General features: G+C 36.6%; 1 protein-coding gene across 2 annotated transcripts in view; it reads left to right on the top strand.

The window, feature by feature from the left end:
• Nucleotides 1-20,784, top strand: part of LOC127876447 (ubiquitin carboxyl-terminal hydrolase 38-like) — a 74,161-nt gene that overhangs the window by 34,522 nt on the left and 18,855 nt on the right. For both annotated transcript variants that reach the window (XM_052421742.1, XM_052421740.1), the window contains exon 2: nt 17,679-18,656. In XM_052421742.1, the coding sequence (XP_052277702.1) occupies nt 17,709-18,656 (948 nt within the window). In that variant the 5' untranslated portion in view covers nt 17,679-17,708. The remainder of the gene's footprint in view (nt 1-17,678; nt 18,657-20,784) is intronic.

Below are 20,784 nucleotides of genomic sequence, written 5' to 3'. Positions count from 1 at the left end.
CTGTTTAAGTCTTATATGAGAGCTATTTACATGCTTTGTGGCATTATTTCAAATATTAATTCAATAACAAAGATAAATATTTGGGAACAGATTTGCAGCAAATATTAAGTAATGTGTAGAAGCTCAATTGGGGCAAGCAACTGATAAACATGGTGCATTTCTTTACCGCCTGGTTATTTTATCAAAATATTGATTTGTATACACTGCAACTCCAATATATCACGGTCCGTTATATCGCGTTGTCCAATATATCGCGAATCGGCTATGGCTCCCAAAAATCTGACGAGCATAATCCTTAAATAAAATGTTTTTATCTGAGAATTTGATGCATTAAAATCCGTTTCAAGCAAGTATTTTCCCCTTTTTTTCACCAACTTTAATCCAACAGTCATAATCCAGTTTTGACCAGATTGTTTGCTTACATTGTACATCACATTAACACCTGTGTGCTGCCATAAACAAAAGACCCATTTGTCAAACATGACAGGTCATTTCGGGTGTTACAATTCTCTATTGAATTTGCTTTGAACTGCCTAAACGCACCAGTGCACACATGAAGGTATACACAATTATTACAGTAAATGTCACAAGTCAATACTGACCTATCTCAACAATCTGTGTGCGTTAGATACAGTATACAATATAGATCAGTTAGTCACAATGCTCTACTATTAAACCCCATGCTGTGCATGATTTTCATGAGAAATGAATGACGTCATTTTGTACATGGGTCTAATTTGTGCATGCTTTCTTGAACAATAAAACTCGGCAATGTTTTTCGGATTAAAAATTTAATTATACGCATTTGAAAATACTCACATGGAATAATGTTTTGTGTTATACCAATTAATGACATATGGATATAACACAAACTTGAATAAGGTTGGTAAATAGCGTGTTTTGAGATTGCATAATGATGCTAATGTATACATATACATGCATACATAAACAGACAATTTATATCGCGCGCCGGATATATCACGGTCGCGATCTTTGGACCCCTTCAACCGCGATATATTGGAGTTGCAGTGTATCTTGAATATGTTGAATGCCATGAAATAAATGTTCAACAAAATTTATTTGACTGCAGTGCTATTGTTCGGTTAAAAAAATTATTATGAATGAAAATAACAATCTTAATATGAATGTTCATAACTTATTCTGTTGAATAAGCTAACAGACAGGGGTTTTTATCTGATTTTGGGGAAAGGGCCTGGCCTTTTTTGAGGGGAAAAAAATCATGCGAAACGTCGAATTTTGGGGAAAAAAATTGTGCGAAAAGCTGGATTTTGGGGAAAATAAGCAAAGTCTAAAATAATCAATTTAACATATTTTACTTTTTTTTTTTTTTTTAGGGGAAAATGAAATCTAGGGGAAAATTTACCAGCTGAGGGGAAAAAAAATCCGAGGGGAAAGGGCCGATTTTCGGCGGGTCCCAAAGAAGGAAAAAAAAACCTGACAGATAATAATATGTTGTTCTTGATTTACTGTTCTATGTTTGATGATAAAACATTAATGCAAATGTATCACATTTTAGAAACCCGTTCCTTATACCTCAAATGTATCTATCTGTCCTTATAGTCCATCAAAGGAAATGCAACTTGATGCTAATTATTCACAGACCAGTATTCTGCTGAGGTATCAAATAAGGTGGGACAAAGGTCTCTCAGCTATTTAAAAGATAGGGACATTTGAAAAAATATTTTTTGTGACTCGAACTAATTAAATTAAATGTAATGTTGTTCAACTTAAAAATATTTCTCTTTTGTGTATAAAACAAATAAGAAACATCATTCAACTCTGCTATATTTGCAGTCCTTCCAAGCAAACTGCAGTATTTTACCTCAAAGACTAACTTAGAATTTTGACAATTGTTGTTCTTTTTTTAAAAATCAAATGTGGTACACTGTCACTTTTTATGCCCCCCTTCGAAGAAGAGGGGGTATATTGCTTTGCTCATGTCGGTCTGTCGGTCTGTCTGTAGGTCGGTCCGTCCACCAGGTGGTTGTCAGACGATAACTCAAGAACGCTTGGGCCTAGGATCATGAAACTTCATAGGTACATTGATCATGACTCACAGATGACCCCTATTGATTTTGATGTCACTAGGTCAAAGGTCAAGGTCTCTGTGACCCGAAATAGTAAAATGGTTTCCGGATGATAATTCAAGAACGCTTATGCCTAGGATCATGAAACTTCATAGGTAGATTGATCATGACTAGCAGATGACCCCTATTGATTTTCAGGTCTCTAGATCAAAGGTCAAGGTCACGGTGACCCGAAATAGTAAAATGGTTTCCGGATGATAATTCAAGAACCCTTATGCCTAGGATCATAAAACTTGATAGGTAGATTGATCATGACTAGCAGATGACCCCTATTGATTTTCAGGTCACTAGGTCAAAGGTCAAGGTCACGGTGACCCGAAATAGTAAAATGGTTTCCGGATGATAACTCAAGAACGCTTATGCCTAGGATCATGAAACTTGATAGGTACATTGATCATGACTGGCAGATGACCCCTATTGATTTTCAGGTCACTAGGTCAAAGGTCAAGGTCACAGTGACCCGAAATAGTAAAATGGTTTCCTGATGATAACTCAGGAAAGCTTATGGCTAGGATCATGAAACTTCATAGGTACATTGATCATGACTCGCAGATGACACCTATTGATTTTCAGGCCACTAGGTCAAAGGTCAAGGTCACAGTGACAAAAAACATAGTTACAAAATGGCTGTCACTACAACTTAGAGCCCATATGGGTGGGCATGCATGTTTTACAAACAGCCCTTGTTACTTTCTGAGATCATACATTCTTTATTATTATTGCTTCATGATACAGCATCAAATCAATATATGTTTTCAATTTGTCTACAACATTTATTTAACTTATGCAATAAAATCGCCATTTCACAGTCTGGCAGGAGCACTGCAAACAATGAATTTGATCATCACATGCCTGCATGCTGAATGTCAGCCACAGTAACCATGAACCTGTATTAAACAGTTAATAACTGAAAATCTTGATACATTTTAATGTCTTTAATCTGATGAGCCTGAGGCGAAAGGATAGACCATGTCACTGAAGTCATTTTTAGGCTTGAATGGCTATCTGACAGGCCTCATAAGGCCTGTTTTCAATCTTGATTGAATATTTAACATTTTATTTCGCACATAAATGAAGTTGTTAAACCTGTTATGAATGTATTTATCAATTATTGTTATACATCAATAAAAGTGGTTTGAATTGCTGTTTTTGTTCCATTTGACAGACAAGTGCTAACAAACAACCACCCCCAAAATTTATTATGCCCCCCTTCGAAGAAGAGGGGGTATATTGCTTTGCTCATGTCGGTCTGTCAGTCGGTCTGTCAGTCCGTCCACCAGGTGGTTGTCAGACAATAACTCAAGAACGCTTGGGCCTAGGATCATGAAACTTCATAGGTACATTGATCATGACTCGCAGATGACCCCTATTGATTTTGAGGTCACTAGGTCAAAGGTCAAGGTCACGGTGACCTGAAATAGTAAAATGGTTTTTGAATGATAACTCAAGAACGCATACGCCTAGGATCATGAAACTTCATGGGTAGATTGATCATGACTTGCAGATGACCCCTATTGATTTTGAGGTCACTAGGTCAAAGGTCAAGGTCACGGTGACCTAAAATAGTAAAATGGTTTCCAGATGATAACTCAAGAACGCATACGCCTAGGATCATGAAACTTCATGGGTAGATTGATCATGACTCGCAGATGACCCCTAAATATTTTGAGGTCACTAGGTCAAAGGTCAAGGTCACGGTGACCTGAAATAGTAAAATGGTTTTCGGATGATAACTCAAGAACGCATACGCCTAGGATCATGAAACTTCATAGGTAGATTGATCATGACTTGCAGATGACTCCTATTGATTTTGAGGTCACAAGGTCAAAGGTCAAGGTCATGGTGACTGAAATAGTAAAATGATTTTCGGATGATAACTCAAGAACGCTTTTGCCTAGGATCATGACACTTCATAGGTACATTGATCGTGACCTGCAGATGACCCCTATTGATTTTCAGGTCACTAGGTCAAAGGTCAAGGTCACAGTGAAAAAATCGTATTCACACAATGGCTGCCACTACAATGGACAGCCCATAGGGGGGCATGCATGTTTTACAAACAGCCCTTGTTAGAAATATGTTTTACCATGCAAGTGAAAATTCAAAAGGAATGCTAATGGTTCATTTTGCATCTAAAGTTAACTGCCATCCAAAATAAAGCATTAATTTGGCTTGTAATTATTTTTATTTGTTTAATACAAAGGATTGTTGCATTTATGAGTGAAGGGCCGGGTTCATCAGAGAATAGTACAGGGTGGAGATCTCTCTTAAACTTCTACAATTGAATTACCTGCATGTGTAGATGATCTTAAAGACAGGAATTTTGGCAGAATTATGGGCTTATGTCGGGTTTTCCATGGTATAATGTATTTTAGACCCAAAATGGTCAGGCGGGATTTAGACTACTCTTTACCTGCAGGTTGGGTCTTGGTCAATCACTCAATGTTGAATGACCTAAGTGTTAATATGATCAGAAAAAATTTGGGTTGGGGGGGGGGGGGGGGGGGGCTTCAGACATGTATGTGACACATTTTTCATTCATTACAAATATGTAGGGATGTGAATGAATACTGGAAACGATATTCAAATATTCGTTTGTCATTATTCGAATATATTCGAATATTCGATTTTTAAACCTATACCGTGTCACTAATGTAGACTAACCACAATAGTTATATCATCCCGATAAATGTATGAGTTTTGCAATTTAATGCGTAAACATCATAAACATCATAACCAGATGGATACTTTTTTTAAAGCCCCATTAACACTCAAAATCAACGAATATTTCGTTAATTATTTTGTAAAATAAAGTTAACCCATACAAAATCAGTGTTCCGTTTATAATAATTTCAATGCTAGATGTGGTCTGGTAACAATGTATCTTGTGAATTCTATGTTACCAGACCACATCTAGGGTTCACATTTTGGCTATTGCTTTAAGGAACAATAATTTTGTATGGGTTAACTTTATTTTACGAAATAATTAACAAAATATTCGTTGATTTTGAGTGTTAATGGGGCTTTAAATAATGTCTTGTACCAAGTTTCTGACTACAACGAGCATGGTGTCCATTACTTATTAGGTAACGAGTGGCCGCTTTGGTTTGCTTTGAGTTTATAAAGATTTTCTTTCATTAAGTTCTTAAAAGCGTCCACCTCTCGGTCACTAACAAGTTTAGCCCGTTTTTCGCTTAATTCTTTTGTGACAGAGTCAGAGGCCATATTGGACAATGTTCGTCTGACAAATTGCGCAAAACCGACGTCTTTTTCAGGGTTGCATTGTTGGTAATTATACTGTGGTAAGTTAACAAATTTCAATGGTTAGGTTACAAGGAAGTAACTGTCGTTTATACAAATACAATTATCTTGCCGTAACATAACCATGTAAATAACTGCGTTAATCAAGTTGCTAAAGTTAATATTAACCACAGTTTATACAATTGACCGCTGAGGTTAAAAAACCTGTCAAAACACAAATTGTTAAATGTTTATCAATATACGGAAATGTTTTACATAAATTTACTTTCATTTTCGACTGATTTTCAGAATATAGTTTGTACATATTGCATGACTATGAATTGATAGTAAATCGACGATTGGTCCCTCTCCTTATACCATCCCATCTGCCAATTATCAACTCATTGATGGAAGCTGTTATCAAAGCAATGACTTAAAATGGAAACCAAAACTGCGACTTTGTACATGTACTTATAACTTTTTGGAAGTATTTTTGCATAAAAATAGAATATTCAAATATGAATTTTGGATTCGAATATTCGGCCGATTTTTGAATATTCGAATATTCGGATATTAGGTCCCATCCCTTCAAATATGTGAACATGTTTTCCTTGTTGATGTATCAAAATATAGAATTTCATGAATTTTGTGAGTTAATGAATGCCTGCATGGTTCAGAAACCCAAGTATCTCATCAGATGTAGCTATATAGTTCACTTTTAATGTATGCAATTATGCTCATGACCAGGGAATGACTTCAATTAAGATTGAGGACATTTTGGGGTGAGATGCTGTGTGAATGATATCGCATGACAATTAGCTGACGTGCAGATTAACTACACAGAAATGGACTAACAGGGTGATAGGTAAATAAACCGCCCAAGATAATAGCCATGTTAAACAGCTTCTAATGGTTTGCCACAAACAAACCTCCGTAGATAACAACTGTGTTAGAATTGTGAAATTTTAATGCAAGTTAGAAATACAGATTTTGAAATGTTTATTAATAACGTTTCAATGATGTAATATGATTCATAATGAAACCATTTATGCCTAGTGGACTCTCCCATCCTAAATTGGATCAATTTATTTCCAAAATTAGGGATGTCTAGTATATTAATTTCTATATTAAGAACATTTCTTACAGAAATTCCTTTAAGCAAACAGCGCTGACCCTGATGAGACGCCGCATCATGCAGCATCTCATCTGGGTCTACGCTGTTTGGCAAGCCTTTTTTTCTAGACGCTAGGTATAAATGGGTTAAAGGTCAACATTATATCTAACCTCATCAGCTTCATGTCAGGACAGGGTTCTGTTGACTCATCGAAAAGCCCTGTGGCCAACACGTTTTTATTTTGTCAGCTGTTTTGAGCATATGACTGACCACTTCAATTAAGTGTTCATTGATTTTGTACCAATTTTACTGTTATTTTGGAAAAGGAGTGTTGTTTCGTTTTAAAATCAAGCATTTTAAATAAAATTGAAATCATATACATGTTTACCATTTAAAAAAAAGACTATCTCAATTTTGATTATTGTTTTGTTTTATAAATTTGATCATTAAGTTAAAACTAATTAAATTGGAATACTTAAAAATGTGTATTATTTTAATAAAACAGTTTAATTGCTTCTCTTGAAAATTGTACAAAATGTCAGTAACACTTCTGTTTACATTCAGAAGACGACAAGTTAGTGTTTGCACATACTTGTAAATTTGGAAAATTTGATGAAAATAATATTGTCTTAATTTTTAATATCTTAATATGATGTACATTTGTATGTCACCTTAAAATGTACAAAAATGGAAAAAAGGAAAAAATCTATGGAAATGTCAGTTACATGACTTAATTATTACTTTCAGTTGACAATGTAGTTGCATATTTAAATGAATAACATTGTATAATGCTATCATGGTGTCCGCCTTTGAAAATACTTGTATATTTTATGATCTTAGGCCTTTATAGCTGTTATAAGTTAAAGTTTTATAACAGTATATGTACAAAATGTACCCCAAGTTGGCTTTAAAAGTACTCTTAATGTCAATAAAATTATTGTACAATATTAATTTGAAAAAAGCACATAAATTGAAAGATTATTACAATTCTCTGATATTCATGGGTTATTAAACAGTAGTTATAAGTGTTGAGATGAAATCATTGATTGTTGATTTATAACATAACATACCAGAGTTTCCATACAGAAAACTACGTAATGGTCTGACATCTCTCTTAGTAGGTCTACTAGATGATTTCAATCAGTAAACTCAGGTATTGAATTGAAGGTGACACAATTGAAATGGGACATCTTGTAGATAACATTGTTGATTTTGTCCATTAAGTAGGGTGGGTAAAATCACAGCATTCTGCAGGTGCCCTCCATTTTGTCTCTGTGTTGGCCCAGCTATCCCGGCCAGTCTAGATTGGACTGCAATGCATTTTAGTGATAAAGATAGCTTAAATAGTTCTCTCAGGCAGTTAAAGAGTCTACAGTGATTTATATGGGATGAGAGGGCTTTTTGAAGTTTAAAGTCTTGACGTTTGTGTTGATAAGTGTGATATATCGTGAAAATCAATGACATTGACAAAAAAACATTGACTTATGCATGACCTGTTAGCCTTGTGCCAATCGTTTTCAAAAACATTTGCAGAATAACTATGCTGAATGCTATTATATTTATGCCCCCCTTCGAAGAAGAGGGGGTATATTGCTTTGCTCATGTCGGTCGGTCGGTCCGTCCACCAGGTGGTTTCCGGATGATAACTCAAGAACGCATACGCCTAGGATCATGAAACTTCATAGGTAGATTGATCATGACTCGCAGATGACCCCTATTGATTTTGAGGTCACTAGGTCAAAGGTCAATGTCACGGTGACCCGAAATAGTAAAATGGTTTCCGGATGATAACTCAAGAACGCATATGCCTAGGATCATGAAACTTCATGGGTAGATTGATCATGACTTGCAGATGACCCCTATTGATTTTGAGGTCACTAGGTCAAAGGTCAAGGTCACGGTGACCCGAAATAGTAAAATAGTTTCCGGATGATAACTCAAGAATGCATACGCCTAGGATCATGAAACTTCATGGGTAGATTGACCATGACTCGCAGATGACCCCTATTGATTTTGAGGTCACTAGGTCAAAGGGCAAGGTCACGGTGACCCGAAATAGTAAAATGGTTTACGGATGATAACTCAAGAATGCATACACCTAGGATCATGAAACTTCATGGGTAGATTGATCAAGACTCGCAGATGACCCCTATTGATTTTGAGGTCACTAGGTCAAAGGTCAAGGTCACGGTGACCCGAAATAGTAAAATGGTTTTCGGATGATAACTCAAAAACGCATATGCCTAGGATCATGAAACTTCATAGGTATATTGATCATGACTCGCAGATGACCCCTATTGATTTTGAGGTCACAAGGTCAAAGGTCAAGGTCACGGTGACCCGAAATAGTAAAATGATTTTCGGATGATAACTCAAGAACGCTTTTGCCTAGGATCATGACACTTCATAGGTACATTGATCGTGACTCGCAGATGACCCCTATTGATTTTCAGGTCACTAGGTCAAAGGTCAAGGTCACAGTGACAAAAAACGTATTCACACAATGGCTGCCACTACAACAGACAGCCCATATGGGGGGCATGCATGTTTTACAAACAGCCCTTGTTTAGGGTAGCAAGACACTTCGACCCCTTGGCACTTTGACCCCTAACCATTTTAGATGACTCTTCATTCCCTTGACACTTTGACCCCTATTGTCAATATTTTTGTTGAAGACACGTAGACCCCTGTTTATTTTAATAAAAATGAGGTAGCACATCGCATGACTTCTAAACAAATGCTTAATACATTTTGTTTCACAATCGCATACAATCAGACAGAAATAATTGTTTCCCTTTTTTATCGTTTTGTATCCAATATAGTATAAGTATGGTATAAGTAATTTAAGTTGAATATTTAAATTTAACTTTGTAGAAAAAACATGCATAAATTGTGACTTAAAAATATTTGAAATACTTTATATTTCACACCTGTATCTTAAATTCAATGTACCTGAGACATTCTATTGAGGTATAATGATCCTGTTATGCAAAGCTTTTAATAATCTTCAAGAGAATTCAATTTGAAATTTTATTGCTTAAAACTGTTTCAACTTGATTGAACACTTGAGCAATCAAAAGAATTTTTTAACTTAACATACTGCTTGGCAAATGCCTTTAGTCACCCATCTATGTGAGAGATGGGAAGATCTACTTCTTACTGTTACCCAGTAGACTACATTGTAGATGGGGGTAAGATGCTCCATGGATCACAGTATATGTGTAAATGTCTTTCAATTGAATAGGTACTTAATATGCAGGTGTTCTTTTTACCCAATTTAAAGCCAATATTCAGCTTTATCCCAAATTGCAATCGGTGTTATTATAATTATTGTTTGTGATTCAAAAGGAAATGTATGTAGAGTCAAAAAATGTTGTTTGTTACATACATGTTGTAAATAATTATGCTGTAATTGTGTTAAATACTAGCTTACATGAAGACCAAGGTTATGATTGCAATATAACATATGTTAAGTTTTGATTGTATGTCTGCAGTAGTTACCAAGATAAGTACTTGTTGCATGCAAACCATAGTCTATATTTCTCCTCCCTTCAATCAAACTTGCACTGTTATAAGAACCAAGAAATATCTTTAAAAAAGATATACGGCGTTGATTGTGGTTTGAGTTTGTGAAAGGTAAAGAGTTAAAAAAAATGAGACCAAGGATAGCGAATGTCTTTTTCTGTGCAGTTCTTAGCTGGATCACACGCAATACGGGATGTTACGCGGAGTTTTCGCGGCTTATTTTACATAATTACAAATTGCTGGTCATAAACCTATAGATACAAAACAGAAAACCAAATGAAGAATGGAAGTGAAATTTAAACATATGAGTCAACCGGCTACACGCGAAGTATCCGTACATATTTTAAATATTTATACGCGCGTTCTTCGAACAAACCTGTTTTAGTGGTTTGTCGGGCATTGCTTTTTGATTCGATTATTAACAGAATCGAGAATCATCGCGCTCATGCTTAATACATTAGGCAATATGGTGGAATAATTCTTGTTAAATTAATTAAAAATAATATTTATCATGGTATTGTTAAAAACACATAAAGACTCTATTATTGACATACCATAATTATATCGCCGAATATCTTCATTTAACATCTTTTGTGGTCTAAAGAAAATCTCAGTTCACCTAGTTCACGGATAGGGTCTATATTATATAACAAACTGGCCGCGAGCTCAGGTCAGCACATAAGCGTCTTCGGACGCAGCGATGACCTGTAAATAAACCCTGATAACTCGCGGGTTGAAATGCAATGCATTAAAGTGAGGCCACGCTTCCACTGCTTTTTATTCTTTTACATGTTAACATGTTGATAGGAATATGAAAGTCAGTACTAAAATGAGAACATAGCCTTTAAGTAAAAACGCTGTTGCCTCTGAAAATAAAAGGTGGACGCACAAACTGTATTGATGTCGAGATTGAGTGTAAAATTGTTCTATCTTTTAAGCCTTTTCATTAGAGATAAAATTGTTTCATGCTGAACACGCAGTAAAACAGTGTTACAAAGACGCGGACATGTTTCCAATGTTCTGATGGTATGCTCATATCAGCCTATGGGATAACTGAAGTGTATTCATTCTGAACTAGCCGCGGGAAATTTTATTTGAATTTTATTGGACAGTTACAAAGGTCAAGTAAGGTGAAAAGCTGGCGTATACAGCTAACGCCGAAAAAAGGGGCATATTCCTTCTAAAAAGTTGCTAATTAGGTCATTGATGCTCAGACTTTGAACACAAAATGTTATTTCAATATTTGTTGTTGATATGGAGATATGAAGAAGCTGCTGTCAAACATTTACATGAATTTTAAAGTTAAGTACGAAAAGAGGAACAATTATGCTAAATTGTAGGTCAGCGTAATGGGACTTGGTCAGTGACCCTCGCACTATGACCAAGTTTTGTTAAGTTTCAAGTGAATACCTACAGTAGAAACAGTGGTATGGAATCTTTAATTGCACGCTAACTGTAACCAATTGTCTAACAAGAAAAAGGGTATCAATTGCAGGTAAGAGTAATGGAACTTTTTCGGTGTCACGGCCCAATATTTTTGAAGAAACTGTGTTAAGTTTCTATTGAATTCCAATGTTGTAGAATAAGTGATATAGCATTTTTGGGTGAGAATTGATATGTTAGCTGAGACTGTTCCTTGAATACGCAAACTCAAAACTATGGAAGAGTCTGTTTATTGATGTTAAAAATGTTTTCATGGTTTTCTTTAACTTAACGGTCTTAGTCCGTCTGTCCGTCCACAATTGTTTGTTAACACTCTAGAGGCCACATTTATTGTCTGATCTTCATGAAACTTGGTTAGAAGATTTGTCCCAATGATATCTCAATCGAGTTCGAAACTGGGTCAAAAACTTGGTCACTAGGTCAAAAAAAGGAAAAACCTTGTAAACACTGTAGAAGTCACATTTTATGCCCAATCTTCATATAACTTTGTCAAAATGTTTGCCTTAATGATTGGTTTTCTTGATATCTCGGATGAGTTTGAAAATGGTCCAGATAGGTGAAAAAACATGGCCGCCAGTGGGCGGGGCTTTTTTCTCTATATGTATATAGTGAAAACATGTGAACACTCTCAAAGTCACATTTTTGGCCCAATTTTCATGAAATTTTGTCAAAATGTTTGCCTTAATGATATGTTGGTTGAGTTCAAAAGTGGTTCTGGTCCGTTGGAAAACATGGCTGCCAGTGGGCGGGGCAGTTTTCCTTATTTGGCTATAGAGAAACCTTGTAAACACTCTTGAAGTCACAATTTTTGCCCAATCATCATGAAAATTGGTCAAAACATTGGTTTAGTGATATCTCGAATGAGATTGAAAATGGTCCAGATTGGTGAAAAAGCACGGACGCCAGTGGGCGGGGCATTTTTCTCTATATGTATATAGTTAAAACATGTGATCACTCTAGAAGTCACATTTTTGGCCCAATTTTCATGAAATTTGGTCAGAACATTTGTTTCCTTGATACAAGAGTTGAGTTTGAAAATGGTTACGGTTAGTTGAATAACATGGCTGCAGGGGGGGGGGGGGGGGGCAGTTTTCTTATATTTATATAGTACAAAAAAACTTGTGAACACTCTAGAAGTCACATTATTTGCCCAGTAATCATGAAACTTGGTGAAAAGATTGGTTTTATATATATCACAGATGAGTTCGCAAATGGTATCGATCGGTCAAAAAACATGGCTGCCAGGGTGGTGGGGCAGTTTTCCTTATGTGACTAGACAGAGACCTTGTGAACGAACACTATAGAAGTCACATTTTTTGCCTTATCATCTTGAAACTTAGTCAATACATTGGTTTTATTAATTTCTCGCACAATTTAAAAAAAAAATGGCTCAGATCGGTAACACACTTTTTTAGCTCACCTGATTGCTCAGGTGGGGTTTTAGGATTGGTCTTTGTCCGCGGTCTGTCCACATTTGGTTTGTAAACACTATAGCATTCACATTTCTCAAGCATTCTTTATCAAAGTTGCTGAAAGATCTCAGTCAAGTTTGATAATGAGCAAAATCACATAATAAATGCCATAATTATTGCCCTCAGATTGTCCAAATTTTGATTATATTATTCAAAATCCTTGCAAACACTCTAGAGGTCACAATTTTGTTTCAGATTTTATGAATCTTGTTCATATTTATTTTTGTAAGCAAAGTTTGATGTTTGGTTAGGGGGGTCAACTCAAAATATAGGTAACCAGGTCAAATCTTACAAAAATAAAAACACTCCATGTGCCAGAGGTTTGTTCAATAATGATGAAACTTGACCAGGATATTTGTCTGGACAATATCTAGGTAAAGTTTGACATTTGGTAAAGATTGAATGAACTGACTCCTTTCAGGTGAGTGAACTAGGGCCATCTTGGCCCTCTTGTTCAAGAATTCGATTAGTTTTTCAGTTTAGTTTTATGCCCCCCTTCGAAGAAGAGGGGGTATATTGCTTTGCTCATGTCGGTCTGTCGGTCGGTCGGTCTGTCGGTCTGTCGGTCCGTCCACCAGGTGGTTGTCAGACAATAACTCAAGAACGCTTGGGCCTAGGATCATGAAACTTCATGGGTAGATTGATCATGACTTGCAGATGACCCCTATTGATTTTGAGGTCACTAGGTCAAAGGTCAAGGTCACGGTGACCCGAAATAGTAAAATGGTTTCCGGATGATAACTCAATAACGCATACGCCTAGGATCATGAAACTTCATGGGTAGATTGATCATGACTGGCAGATGACCCCTATTGGTTTTGAGGTCACTAGGTCAAAGGTCAAGGTCACGGTGACCCGAAATAGTAAAATGGTTTTCGGATGATAACTCAAGAATGCATACGCCTAGGATCATGAAACTTCATAGGTAGATTGATCATGACTTGCAGATGACCCCTATTGATTTTGAGGTCACAAGGTCAAAGGTCAAGGTCACGGTGACCCGAAATAGTAAAATGATTTTCGGATGATTACTCAAGAACGCTTTTGCCTAGGAACATGAAACTTTATAGGTACATTGATCGTGACCCGCAGATGACCCCTATTGATTTTCAGGGCACTAGGTCAAAGGTCAAGGTCACAGTGACAAAAATCAGATTTACACAATGGCTGCCACTACAATGGACAGCCCATATGGGGGGCATGCATGTTTTACAAACAGCCCTTGTTTTATTTTTGAGATGACAGCTTCCCCTCATTGTGCTAAATGCCGTCCATATCTTGTCTGCATCCGCACTAGAATGCTCACTTGAGTGTTCTTTTGCGGACTCCTATTGCGTGTGCGTATATGCGAATGCAGATTAATGGAATAAGCGCAGTGCATTTCAATTTGTTCTATTTTTTTGAGGATGCGGATACGGACAGATGGAATACTAGCCTTAGTAATCTACTTTCACAGTTGACCTGAAACCTCATTCTCTTATCAGAGTTTGACATGAGACTATGAGACTAGATAACATAATCCTGATGTATTGGTATGCAATTTTAACTTTAAAGTCAGTACAATACAGTTGTACTTGTTCACAAAACATACCTGCAATCATGCATGATATAAAGATAGAACATTATTGTTAAAGTAGCTAAAGATTCTCATTTTAAAAATGATGACAATAAGAATTTTGTCGATGCTGCTGTATTCTGGTTAGGATCTGGATGCAACATGTACCGTATAGTGTATGCATTTATATGTGGGCCATGAAAAAGTCAGTCTGCACAGGCTAATCTGGGAATAACCTTTCCGCCTTTATGGGATTTTTCGCTTACAGAAAGTCATTTCTTAGCAAAAAATCCAGTTAAGGCGGAAAGTGTCATCCCTGATTAGCCTATGCAGACTGCACAGGTTAATCTGGTACAACACTTAACGCACATGCATTAAACCCCCTTTTCACAGAGCACGGCTTATATGTGTTTGTAACCACTTTAGATGTTCAACCAACAATTGCCTCATATATTTGGTTATGTGAGGGCTAACCAAGAGCTAGAACACTGGATTGCAATTTCTTAGATGTTTTCTCCTTTTTATGCCCCCCGAAGAAGGGCATATAGTGATCGGACTGTCCGTCCGTGACTGTCTATCCGTCATCTGTCCGTGCGTCTGTCCTTCCGTCACACTTTGAGTTTAGGTTTCGCGTTTAAGTTTCGAAAAATGCTCATAACTTCTATGTCCCTTCACATAGCAACTTGATATTTGGCATGCATGTGTATCTCATGGAGCTGCACATTTTGAGAGGTGAAAGGTCATCCCTCAAGGTCAAAGGTTAAAAAAAACAACATGAATTAAAGCAGCGCAGTAGGAGGCATTGTGTTTCTGACAAACACATCTCTTGTTTGTATCTAGGTAAGTCAGGTAAAAAAAATGGTTCAACTGCTGCAAGTGTCTCCATATGATATGTGTTTGTTTAATATATAAAATAGGCTTCAGGTACTTCCAAGTTGTTAAGTTGTCAGGTACATATTGCCAATGCAAATAACGGTCATTGCATTTTTAAGGTATTGTCTTTGTTCTTGGATTTGTAAATGATTAACATACATTTTGTTTGCAAGTTCATAATTCTGAATCTAATCATAATAAATAGTCAATTTAAAGAAGTGAAACTTGCGCTGCTCCAGCCAATATCATGAGAAAGCTCTTGTTAACAGCAGTTTCACCTCTCTCCTTATTATTTATTATAATTCTATTTTACATACTGTTTCTCAATTGAGGCCATACATGCAATCTGTGCCAGAGTTTTATGTAAAGTAATAAATATATGGCTGTGTTTACCATAAAGTAATAAATATATGGCTGTGTTTACCATAAAGTAATAAATATATGGCTGTGTTTACCATAAAGTAATAAATATATGGCTGTGTTTACCATAAAGTAATAAATATATGGCTGTGTTTACCATTTTAAACAAGTACAGAAATGTCATCACTTAGCAAGGCATATCATTGTAAACATCTCATTTATTGCTTTAACACATGCCAGCTATCTGATATAGTCAATTTTTTTGCTAAATATTATGGTATATTTATCAATGGGAGTATTTTTAGGTGTGAGCTATTTAACCCTAAATTGTTGTCTATACTAACTTGATCTCATTTAATTTTTAGCCGGACTTTTTTCGAAAAAATCTCGGCTTATAGATTGATGTTGTCGGGCGGGCGGGGGGGGGCGGGCGGGCGGGGCGGGGTGGCGGCGTGCTCGAAAATGTTAAAGTTCTTATTTCATGGTATAACTTTGGTATGCTTGGACCTAGAGTCTTCAAACTTGACATGAAGGTTGGCCAGGATTAACAGATGACCACTGGTCATTTCAAGGTCATTCATTTGAAGGTCAAGGTCACTGTGACCTTCAATATAAAAAATGTTAAAGTTGTTATAACTTTGGTATGCTTGGACCTAGAGTCTTGAAACTTGACATGAAGGTTGGCCATAACTAGTTAGTAACCACTGGTCATTTCAAGGTCATTCATTTGAAGGTCAAGGTCACTGTGACCTTGAATGTAAAAATGTTAAAGTTCTTATTTCATGGTATAACTTTGGTATGCTTGGACCTAGAGTCTTCAAACTTGACATGAAGGTTGGCCAGGATTAACAGATGACCACTGGTCATTTCAAGGTCATTCATTTGAAGGTGAAGGTCACTGTGACCTTCAATATAAAAATGTTAAAGTTGTTATAACTTTGGTATGCTTGGACCTAGAGTCTTGAAACTTGACATGAAGGTTGGCCAGAACTAGTAAGTAACCACTGGACATTTCAAGGTCATTCATTTGAAGGTCAAGGTCACTGTGACCTTGAATGTAAAAATGTTAAAGTTGTTATAACTTTGGTATGCTTGGACCTAGAGTCTTGAAACTTGACATGAAGGTTGGCCAGAACTAGTTAGTAACCACTGGTCATTTCAAGGTCATTCATTTGAAGGTCAAGGTCACTGTGACCTTGAATGTAAAAATGTTAAAGTTCTTATTTCATGGTATAACTTTGGTATGCTTGGACCTAGAGTCTTCAAACTTGACATGAAGGTTGGCATTCAAAACATAACACAAGGTTTGCTCATGCCTTGAAAAGTACTTACATTTCATTTTGACCTTTGAACAATATTTCAGTAATTTAAGTATTGCATTGACAAAAACACAAAAGGTACTTTCCTGTCATTTAAATAAAAAATCCGGCTTCAATGCGGTCATCTCCGACCGCGGAACTCTTGTTGAATAATTGTTTGGTCTAACATGAGTCAAATACAGGTTGGACTGAATGCCTGGTTGCATGTAGGATTGGTCTCAGTATTGACATTTTCTTTTAAAGTTTAAATAATGGTCACAACTTTGATTGTCTTGAATTTGGAACACTGTGATTCAACAGGGTTGGTGTTGATGTGTGTTTAAAAAAACTAATATTTTTTAAGAAAGGTGAAAAGATCATATTTTTTCCTTTGTAATGTATTTTATAATCATCAATAAATCTTCATTGTTACACAAGTGTTGGTTAGAAAGAAAGTTAAAAATACAATACCAGTGATTTGTTAAAGGCAAATTTGGAGCCAGATTTCCCAATCTGAATGGCCGGCCACAATTTCTTGAAGTTGAAGAAAAAAAACGTTAAAATAAATTCAGTTTTGATAAAGATAAATTGTTTGTTTCTTACAATTGTTTATCCTTGAATCGCCATCTTCATCCCTATGCATAGGCTTATAACAAACTGTTGTTCAGATATTATTTTCCTATTTTTCAGGCAAGTAAAATATCCAGCAATATAGAAGAGATGGATACAATTCTGCGGGGTATAGTTGCGTCGGACCATCCAGACTCGCTGAAGCAAGACCTCCTTGCAAAGGTTGCCAAGCAGGGCTCAAACCAGCCTTCCACCATTGTGCATAATGTCCTGGACCTTACAGCCACCTGGTTTCTTGAGGGGGGGACCTCAATGCATCATAAACATGGACTCAATATCTACAAATCTTGGGCAAAATGCCACATGACCATATTGGAGGAATTTTTTACCAAGGACTATTTGTTAGCTCTGTTATCAAAGAAGTATCACTCAGATGAGACAGGAAGGGTTTTTGTTCTGATTTTGCATAGTATGAGAATCCTGCAGTCCAGCGCTCAGTCTTCAGAATTGTTCAGAAATCATTGCACAATTATTGAGGCCAAGGCAACTGCATATGTACGGGAACACCCGTTTGTGGAATGCCTTATGCACTTTTCAGATTTCCTCCTTGAATTTAAAGAATGCATACCCAAGGGTGACATTACACTTCAATTCTGCACCCATCTTGTAAGGTCCCTCAGTTTATGTGGCCCGCCTGACAACCAAAACGAAATTCTGAGTTACGTAAAAAATGTGAACATTGTTGCAAATTTGATGTCACACATATGGGATAATACAGATTCGCAGAATTTGCTTGGTTCGTTGCAAGAAATTTTCAAAATCATTTCAATGCCATGTGACATAGAACCTTCTCTGTGTCTTGGGTCCTTGGTACCCTATATTCCTACGAAAGTGATTCCAAAGGTTGTTCAAAATGTCATTATGGACTCCAGTATTGACAACAACAGCATGGTGACTGCCTTACAACGTATAATAGACTGGTTATTGTGGCCGACAACACGTTTTGTGGACAAATGGATGATAGAGTTCCTACAGCAGCTGGCAGCAGTCCAGAAGTATACCATCCTTATCACAGTGACAGAAAATAAAGTTGACCAGGTATGAACTCCTTCTTCCTTGTATTGCATGGTGTATCCACAATATCAACATTGTTAGCTTACCAGAGCACTTAGTGGATACTGTGATGCCCGTGGTGTTTGTAACATGGGTTAACTTTTCTTCCAACGACTTGCCTCCTTAACCCCTTGATAGCATATATTGATGTAATAAACTAAGAGCAAACAATATATTTATGCTTCCCTTCAAAGAAGAGGGGTTAAATTGTTTTGCACATGTCGGTCGGTCGGTCTGTCGGTCGGTTGGTCCGTCCACCAGATGGTTTCCGGATGATAACTCAAGAATGCTTACGCCTAGGATCATGAAACTTCATAGGTACATTGATCATGACTGGCAGATGACCCCTATTGATTTTCAGGTCACTAGGTCAAAGGTCAAGGTCACAGTGACTCGAAATAGTAAAATGGTTTCCGGATGATTACTCAAGAATGCTTACGCCTAGGATCATGAAACTTCATAGGTACATTGATCATGACTGGCAGATGACTCCTATTAATTTTCAGGTCACTAGGTCCAAGGTCACAGTGACACGAAATGGTAAAATGGTTTCCTGATGATAACTCAAGAATAATTAGGCCTAGGATCATGAAACTTCATGGGTACATTGATCATGACTGGCAGATGACCCCTATTGATTTTCAGGTTACTAGTTTAAAAATAAAAACCTTCAGATATCTTCTTTAGGTCCACAATCTTCTGGAAATGACTCACTATTTAGTTTAGTGATAAAAGCATTTTCAGTCTGCATGTTGGCACATATTTAACTGTCTAGAGGCTTGAAATAAACAAGCCTCTATGTGATTATCATTGCACCTGTATGGGTCTTTTAGGATAAAGACCGTAAATGGAGTCTACTGTTTGTATTAAATTTCCTCTAAATCTGCAATGCCCAAAGGTTTGGTATTTGGAATGGAAAATAATATATTGGTTTCATACCAACTTGGTTTAAATCAGGTCAATGGGTCGATAAACCCATCCTGTGTTACTTGCTTATTTGAAGCTCTACTAGGAATGTTGTGCTTATATAATAAATAACTTTTAAATAAGCTGTGGACCCCCAATGGTGGGGGTTTTAATATTTGGTGAACAACATTGTTAACAAGTTTTTCTCTGCTTAGTCAAATCAGGCCACAGTGGTCACATGATGTACCGTGAATTTGCAGCCATAAGTCGACCTAAAAACGCTCCCAAAATTGACTTTAAAAGTCAACTCGACTTATGGATGAGGTACTAAATAAAAATTAAAAATAAACATTCCTGTGCTGTTTTTTTTTAAAGTAATAAATCTCCGAAGCGGAGGAATGATGACTGTTTACGGTAAGGCCGACTCGTCTTTTACTTAAATGTCGGCCGATAACAAAATACTCTTGTTTACATTGGTTTTTAATTCATTAATCGTCGTAATAAGTCCAAATAAGTCCATATAAAAACATGTAAAAATAACTTCGAAAATATAAAACATTTGTGACATACGGTAAAGTGGCGAAAATTATACATAGCAATTTGTCTATCGATACATTGTCCGTTGTCTGCTTAGAACAATAGAAAATCGACTGCTGCCACTTGTACCCATTTAAAGTTTATTTGTGTAAATACAAACTGTCAACAGGTGCGGGTATCTTTATGCCACCAATTGACATGACGCCTTATCAGTGATCGCTCCGCCCACTTAATCACGTGGCTCAGCGGGAAGAAAACCTAGACAAGCTAACACCAAAATGGCTTCTTTGCCTATAGACTGCATATAGATTTAGGCGATATTCCGGTTGATTTTATGGACTTGTTTAACACCATATTACACTTGTAAAGGGGTTGAGGCCATTTAGTTATTCTGCAAATGCAAAAATATACGATTAAAGAGAACATCAGCTATTTATAACGGTTAAATCGGTACATTAAACACGTTCTCAAACGCTTGCGCGCTTACCGAAATCGAACCCGTTATTACGTGTAATGGTGGTATTTGCAATAAATTAACACTTCACCGGTATTTACCCGTGTTATTAACAATTATTACCGAAACATTCCCCCCTACCCGTGTATTTGACACGAAATATAGCTTTATAACTGGGAATTCGGTGAAGTTTTACGCGCTTTCTGACGCCGGGTG

The sequence above is a fragment of the Dreissena polymorpha genome, chromosome 4 (assembly GCF_020536995.1).
Source record: "Dreissena polymorpha isolate Duluth1 chromosome 4, UMN_Dpol_1.0, whole genome shotgun sequence".
Classification (NCBI taxonomy): domain Eukaryota; kingdom Metazoa; phylum Mollusca; class Bivalvia; order Myida; family Dreissenidae; genus Dreissena; species Dreissena polymorpha.
Note: the sequence above shows the minus strand (reverse complement) of the source record. Positions and strands in the feature narration are given on the sequence as shown.